Below are 8768 nucleotides of genomic sequence, written 5' to 3' on the forward strand. Positions count from 1 at the left end.
TTTTAACTTATTTCTAATAAGGATATTGTAGTATATGTCAGATTTTGAAACTTTAGTTAAAAATCTCATTTTGACCTAAATTATTAAAACAATATCAATTTTGTTAGTGATTTACTTATTTACCTTTTCACGTAACGAGGTTTTTATTTTCTGTTTGGATGCTATTGTTTGTCACTTTGAAACTAATGTTTCTTCTTTTACCACTTCTTTAGTGGCAGGCGTGAACTGCCTTTGGCAGCAAGACCCACATGAGAGTCATCGTCACTGGCACGACTGATGTGAGAGTCCTCATCGAAAAATCAACTTTTATTCTACGATTTCATTTTCATTTTCATTTCTATTCTTCAGGAAAATTAATATCTATTCTACAATTTCATTTTTATTTTTATTTTTGTTCTTATCAGAAAATCGATTTTTGAAAGTATTTAATGATTTACCCAAATTTTGAATAGACAATTGAAGTCATCTTTATTCATTATTTAATAAAAAGTTACAGATTTTCAAATAAATTAATTTATTTTTTGTCATTTTAAAGTCATAAAATGGGATTGACTTGTTTAGACCCGGTTTATGGACTCACTATGAACCAAATTAATAAAAAATTATTGTTTTTACTGAGTTGAAGGTATTTCTAATCATATACTGAAAAAAGAATAAAATGGAAATAATTTTTAAAATGTTCATAGACATAGACCTCGTCTAATATTAAAAATGCACTGTCAAGTTAGTAATTTAGAAAGTGAATAATTATATTTGAAAGTTTTTGATAAATTATAGAATTATGAAAAACCAAACCATGACAACATTATTTCATTTAAAACTGAATAGTTCTTAAGCATTGGAATGTCTAATTAGTTATTTAATCATCACGGCACGATGCATTATTTTGGGAAAAAAAGTATATTTTTTAGTTATGTCGTTTTCTTTTGAAATTTCCTTAGATTTCCTTTTGTATTCATCTCCTTATCTTGGCATATCAAAGGATTGCGAGGTCTTAATTTATTGATAAAAAAATAGAAAAAAAAAAAGAGAATATTATCTTGTCTAGGGCATATGCTTGGGTCAACAACAAAGTAAACTCAAAAGTGGAATTAATTTGCTGCATTTGGTTATATGTGTTTGTCTTTATAAACTCACTTGTTTGTTGACCTATGTGTTTTGTAATAAATTTCTAAAAACACATATATGTCAATTGATTACATCTATTTGTCTTTAAACTCAACTATTTGTTGTCACCTCAATGTTATGTTTTATCCCTAAATTTCCACAAAACAGGTACTAGTTAGTTGGATATTTCGGACCATATATTTACAAAAAAGAAAGGATAAAATCGAAACTGTCAGAGTTTTGGGTAAAAAAGTGATTGAGAAATAACATTATCTGCAGAACTTTTACAAAACAATTTCTGCAGTAAAGAAAGGAACAAATTTTGTAGATTTTAGGCTTTAAAGGAGAAGGATTGTGAAAAACATTATGAAATAGGAGGTTTCATAGTGGGCATAATTCATTGATCAAGTTTCACACTTAAATACAAAAAGATTAAAGCACCACAAGTACGGTTTGCTGTCAATTTCATACTTGCCCATACTTTTACCCTTACTTCATAACTTATCTCATAGTTAACCTATCTAAGCCATACTTCTAAAACTAAAAAGGCTGCAACATAATACAATAGTAATAAACAAAATGTTTTCATAATGTGACGGTAATAATGCCATAACTTTCAATAGAAATACTATTTAAAAATCTTTAGTTTCATTGATTCGGTTCATAAGTGGAGTGAAAAATTTTATGGGAATTTCATACAGAAATTAGAGTAGTAATAATTGAATTATTGTTGTCCTTTAAGAGACCAAAAGGGTCCTATATATATTTAGTACAACTTTTAGAATAACAATTTTCTTATTTTTTAATTATGATTTAATTTCATAAGTTGGAGCATTTTAATTGGTACAATTTTATAAATTATGGTATTCACTCAGTCAAAGTGAAATTAGAGGTATCATAAGATTTTTTATAAAAAAATAAAATGGTAAATTTATACATTAAACTTTTTTTTAAATGGTTCCCACATTTCGGGGAAGGTAGTACCTTTTTTACATATTTCTAATAAGCATATTATAGTATATGTCAGATTTTGAAACTTTAGTTTAAAAATCTCATTTTGACCTAAATTATTAAAACAATATCGTTTTAAATTGATACTTGTATAGTAATTTAGGGGCTCTAGTAAAATAAGATAAAATTTGAATCTAAGGTGAAATTGTAATTGAATGTGACCCCCTTATTCGAACAATATATTTGCTATAATTTGAATTCAACTTGCAGTTGAGATAAAAAGTTAAAAGTAAGTGTCTGAGTGATTAAGATCATTTTGGGGTGAAATTGTTACAATCGCCAAAGTTTGAGGTATTTTATAGTATAATTTAGCCAACTCATTCTTTGGATAAAGTTAATTCAAGTTGTAGGACCCATATTAAATATATATTATTAATTAATTTTGATCAATTTGGAATTGGGGTATAATTGTGACAAAACATTTTAGTTGGAGTGCTTGAGGGGTTAAGTTGGATTTAGGGTGAAATTATTACAAGACGCAGAGTTTGAAGGTATTTAATGGTTTACTCAAATTTTGAATAGACAATTGAAATCATCTTTATTCATTATTTAATAAAAAATCTCTTATGGATTTTCAAATAAATTAATTTATTTTTTGTCGTTTTAAAGTCCTAAAAATGGGAGTGACTTGTTTTACCCGGTTTATGGACTCACTATGAACCAAACCAATGAAAAATTATTTTTTTATTGAATTGAAGGTGTTTCTAAGCATGCACTGAAAAAAGAAAATGAAATTTTTTTTTTTTTGATAGTAAAATGAAAACAATTTTTAAAATGTTCATAGTTATAGACCTCGTATTGGCAAGTTTAATATTAAAAATACACTATCAAGTTAGTAATTCAAAAAGCTTAATTATTTGAAACTTAAAAACTTTATAAAACTTTTTGATAAATTATAAAATTATGAAAAAACCAAACCATGCCAACTTTATTTCATTTAAAACTAAATAGTTCTTAAGCATTGGAATGTCCAATTAGTTATTTAATCATCATGGCACCATGCATTATTTTGGGAAAAAAAAAATTTTAGTTATGTCGTTTTCTTTTGAAATTTCCTTGAGATTTACTTTTGTATTCATTTCCTTATCCTAGCATATCAAAGGATTGCGAGGTGTTAATTTATTTATAAAAAAATAGAAAAAAAAAAAAAAGAGAATATTGACTTGTCTAGGGCCTATGTTTGGATCCACAACAAAGTAAACTCAAAAGTGGAATTAATTGCGTTTGTCTTTAAACTCACTTGTTTGTTGTTGCCTCTATGTTCTGTTATAAATTTCTAAAAACACATACACGTGAATTGATTACATCTTTTTGTCTTTAAACTTACTTATTAATTTGTTGCCACCTCAATGTTCTGTTTTGACCCTAAATTTCCAAACACATGTAATAGTTAGATATTTCTGACCATATATATATATATATATATATATATATATATATATATATATATATATTTTTTTTTAAAAAAAAAGATAAAGTCGAACCGTGTTTAAAAATCCTTAGTTTGATTGATTTGATCTATAAGTGGTGCCATGGCCTCCGTCTAGGCAAATTTTTTCCCTATAAATATCTCTTCATCTGCATCTTAAATTCCTCAACAACATTTCTCTAATCCCTCATTATTTATAAGCAACTACCTACCGATTATGCCATCCTCCTTACACAAATCTCTCTCCTTCTTCTCCCTTAATACTATGCTAGTAATTATATTATTCTTTCATGTCCTTACTTTTGCTTCTACTACTGCTATTCAAACTCAAGCAAATGCTCTTCTAAAATGGAAAGCTAGTCTTGATAATCAAAGCCAATTTGTCTTATCTTCTTGGTCTGCAACCAGTGCTACTCCTTGCCATTGGTTTGGTATTCACTGTCATAAGGATAAGAGTATCTCTGCAATAAGACTCGTGGATTCTCATTTAAACGGTACACTTCAAAATCTTGATATTTTCTTATTTCCCAAACTTATTTGCTTTAACCTTCGCAACAACTCATTTCATGGGAACCTTCCTACCCATATTGGTAATCTTTCCAAACTCAATGTGTTTGACTTGTCTATTAATTTAATCTCCGGTATCATTCCTCAAGGTGTTGGAGTATTAAGCTCTGTCTCATACTTTGACTTGTCAAGCAACCTTCTGTCTGGTTCAATCCCAACTTCAATAGGAAACTTAACAAAGCTATCAATTCTTAAACTTCATAAGAACCATTTTTCTGGTCCCATACCTCAACAACTTGGAACTTTGACATTTCTCACTTTCCTTTCATTGTCATACAATAATTTCTCTAGTTCAATCCCATTTTCTATTGGAAACTTGACAAAGGTATCAGGCCTTTATCTCGGTTTAAACTAACTTTTTGGTTCCATACCCAAAGAAGTTGGAATGTTGAGGTCCGTTACTGATTTAGAATTATCAGACAATCAACTCACCGGTGCAATCCCAGCTTCCATAGGAAACTTGACGAAGGTATCAACTCTTTATCTTCATACCAACCGACTTTTTGGTTCCATACCTTGGGAAGTCGAAAAGTTGAGGTGCGTTACTGATTTGCAATTGTCAAACAATCAACTCACCGGTGCAATCCCAGCTTCTTTAGGGAACTTGACGAAGGTATCAAAACTTTATCTTCATGCCAACCGACTTTCTGGTTCCTTACCTTGGGAAGTTGGAATGTTGAGGTCCATTACTGATTTGGCATTGTCAAACAATCAACTCACCGGTGCAATCCCAGCTTCCATAGGAAACTTGACGAAGGTATCAACTCTTTATCTTCATACCAACCAACTTTCTGGTTCCATACCTTGGGAAGTCGAAAAGTTGAGGTGCGTTACTGATTTGCAATTGTCAGACAATCAACTCACCGGTGCAATCCCAGCTTCTTTAGGGAACTTGACGAAGGTATCAAAACTTTATCTTCATGCCAACCGACTTTCTGGTTCCATACCTTGGGAAGTTGGAATGTTGAGGTCCATTACTGATTTGGCATTGTCAAACAATCAACTCACCGGTGCAATCCCAGCTTCCATAGGAAACTTGACGAAGGTATCAACTCTTTATCTTCATACCAACCAACTTTCTGGTTCCATACCTTGGGAAGTCGAAAAGTTGAGGTGCGTTACTGATTTGCAATTGTCAAACAATCAACTCACCGGTGCAATCCCAGCTTCCATAGGAAACTTGGCGAAGGTATCAACTCTTTATCTTCATACCAACCAACTTTCTGGTTCCATACCTTGGGAAGTTGAAAAGTTGAGGTGCGTTACTGATTTGCAATTGTCAGACAATCAACTCACCGGTGCAATCCCAGCTTCTTTAGGGAACTTGACGAAGGTATCAAAACTTTATCTTCATGCCAACCGACTTTCTGGTTCCATACCTTGGGAAGTTGGAATGTTGAAGTCTGTTGCTCAATTGGACTTGTCAGACAATCAACTCACCGGTGCAATCCCAGCTTCCATAGGAAACTTGACGAAGGTATCAACTCTTAATCTTCATACCAACCGACTTTCTAGTTCCGTACCATGGGAAGTTGGAATGTTGAGGTCCGTTACTGTTTTGGACTTGTCAGACAATCAACTCACCGGTGCAATCCCAGCTTCCATAGGAAACTTGACAATGCTATCAAAGTTATTGCTTGGATTGAATCAATTTTCTGGTGCTGTGCCTTTAGAGATTAACAACCTTACTCTCTTCAAAGTATTAGGAATATATGAAAATAGATTGGGAGGTCACCTACCAAATGACATATGCCTTGGTGGACAACTTCAATATTTCAGTGCATATGGAAACAATTTTACGGGTCCCGTACCTCAAAGCCTTAAAAATTGTAGCAGCTTGATAAGACTCCGTCTTGATAGAAACCAACTCATAGGAAATATATCTCAAGATTTCGGGATATATCCACACTTAAAATATTTAGATTTAAGTGATAACAAATTCTATGGTGAGCTTTCATGGAAATGGGAAGATTTTCACAATTTGTCAACTTTGAAAATCTCCAAGAATAATATATCAGGCATAATTCCATCTGAATTCAGCAAGGCAACTCAATTGCAATGGCTTGACCTCTCATCTAATCATCTTGTGGAGAATATACCGAAAAAATTGGGAAAGTTACAATTACTTTACCTTTATCTCGGCAACAATAAGATTTCAGGTGGCATTCCTAAAGAAATTGGTATGTTACGTGATCTTTCTAATCTTAATTTGGCTGCAAATAATCTTAGTGGATCGATTCCCAAACAGCTTGGTGAATGCTCAAACTTACTCTTCTTGAACCTCAGTAAAAATGAATTCTCTAGTAATATCCCCTCAGAGATTGGGAATTTACGGTCTCTACAAAGCCTTGGTCTAAGTTTCAATTTGTTCAAAAAAGAGATACCAGAGCAGCTTGGACAGTTGCAAAGACTAGAGATGTTGAATCTCTCCCACAATTTATTGTCAAGTTCTATTCCAACTGCTCTTGATTATTTGATAAGCTTAACATCGGTGGATATATCCTATAATAAGTTAAAGGGCCAGATTCCTAATATTAAAGCTTTCCGTGAGGCTCCATTTGAAGCGCTGAGAAACAACAAAGACTTGTGCGGTAATAACACCAACTTAAAGACTTGTGATTCCTTCATAATCAAAAAAACCATGGGAAAAAAAGACAAAAAAGTAATCAAACATATTGTTCTTCCAATCTTGTCCGCCAGTTTGTTTCTGTTCTTTCTCTTCATAGGATGTTTTTTCATTTTCCGTCGAAGAAGTATAAGGAGAAAAGCCAAGTTAAGTAGTGAGGAAGGTGTTCATGCAATATGGAGCCCAGATAAAGATCTACAATATGAAAACATTATCGACGCTACAGAAGGTTTTGATTCTAAGTATTGTATTGGAGTGGGAGGGTATGGAGTTGTCTATAAAGCTGTGTTGCCAATAGGTAGAGTGGTTGCTGTGAAGAAATTTCATAACCAGTCACTGAATGATGAGATGTTGAATGTGAAAGCATTTGAAAATGAGATTGTTGCGCTGACAAACATTCGCCATCGGAACATTGTGAAGTTATATGGATTTTGTCCTCATGCTGAACACTCATTTTTGATTTATAACTTCATAGAAAGAGGAAGTTTGAGAAAGATATTATGTGATAAAGAACAAGCAATGGAGTTAAATTGGAGTAAAAGGCTAAATGTTGTTAGAGGAATAGCTAGTGCATTGTCTTATATGCACCATGATTGCTTCCCTCCAGTTATTCATCGAGACCTTTCCAGCAACAATGTCCTACTAGATCCAGAATTAGAAGCTCATGTCTGTGATTTCGGTACAGCAAGGCTCTTGATGCCCGATACATCAAATTGGACTGCATTTGCCTGAACATTTGGATACACAGCTCCAGGTAAACACCTTGACATCTTAATTAGTCTAAAATATATGTATTTGACATATTTTGCACCATTATCATTATTGTAAACTAATGGGTGTATTGGAAATCTTTCTAGAGCTAGCTTACACAATGGTAGTCAACGAAAAATGTGATGTTTATAGCTTTGGTGTGGTAGCACTGGAGACAATAATGGGAACACATCCAGGAGATTTCATTTCATCTCTTTCATCATCTTCAGCAGCAACGAACCAGCAAACCCTATGGAAAGATGTGATTGACCAATGCCTACAAATTCCTCAAAAAAGAGATGCTGAAGGCTTGATTTATATTTCCAAACTTGCATTTGCATGTTTGAGTATGAATCCTCAATCTCGGCCAACCATGGAACAAGTTTCTTCAAAACTAGTTGCTAAATGCCATCCATTAACAAAGCCATTTTCTGAAATCAAATTAGGAGAGCTTTTGCTTCAAGATGGCCAAACGGGCTAATCCATTATTATTGTTCATGTGTACAGCTTATTTAAAATTCATCTATGATCTTTTTTTTTTTTTTTTTTGGTTAAACAACTCAATAAAATAAAAAGGTGCATGGTGAACGGGGTCTCTTAATTTCTTTCTTTTTTTGTTTTTTTAAGAATGGAAGTCTCTTAATTTATATATGAACATAGAATTTTATAGTTCACGTTTTATATTTTTAAAAAGAAGTTTAGGGTTGTATATTCATTTATGATGTAAGTTTTATCGAGCTTATTACACTTAAATTGTTTGAATAAATGCTTGTGTAGTTGTGTGTAACATTACAATAATCGAATGAACCTTTAAATTGGAAAATTTTTTTTTGTCATTTTTATTCTGTCAGATTTTTAAAAAAAAATAAATATGATTTAATTGCGTTAATTTGTGGAGATTTATGATAATATATACGATATTGGTAAAAAAAAATTAGAATAAAATTTTTGATAATTATGGAAAATTTATGCTGATTGGTAATTGTATTATTGATGGAAGCAAAAAATTAGAGATTTATGATAATTTATGTGAAATTAGTTCAAATTCAAAATTGCAACAAAATTTATGATAATTACGGGAGGTTATTATAATTAATATTTGAGTTATTTGTTATGATAATTATGGAAGATTAATGATAATTAATATTTGTGTTATTTGTTTAATGGCATGATCTATATTCCAACGAAACATTTATAATAATAGGATTATAAAGTCAAAAACCATAAAAGAATTCAGATTATATGAAAAAAATACTTACCCCATCCAATTTTGTTTGC

General features: G+C 31.7%; 1 protein-coding gene across 1 annotated transcript; it reads left to right on the forward strand.

The window, feature by feature from the left end:
• The first annotated feature begins 3749 nt into the window (after positions 1-3749).
• On the forward strand, positions 3750-8219 carry LOC149494907 (uncharacterized). The gene is made up of 2 exons (XM_089723696.1): positions 3750-7494; positions 7598-8219. The coding sequence occupies exon 1, from the start codon at positions 3765-3767 to the stop codon at positions 4467-4469; it is 705 nt and encodes a 234-aa protein (XP_089579822.1). The 5' UTR covers positions 3750-3764; the 3' UTR covers positions 4470-7494; positions 7598-8219.
• Positions 8220-8768: the final 549 nt, after the last annotated feature.

The sequence above is a fragment of the Jatropha curcas genome, chromosome 7 (assembly GCF_041381405.1).
Source record: "Jatropha curcas cultivar XTBG-Jc1 chromosome 7, XTBG_Jcur_1.0, whole genome shotgun sequence".
Taxonomy (NCBI): domain Eukaryota; kingdom Viridiplantae; phylum Streptophyta; class Magnoliopsida; order Malpighiales; family Euphorbiaceae; genus Jatropha; species Jatropha curcas.

Excerpts from the sequence above, each read along its gene's own strand:
- LOC149494907 (XM_089723696.1), top strand. The coding sequence starts at position 3,765 with ATGCCATCCTCCTTACACAAATCTCTCTCCTTCTTCTCCCTTAATACT.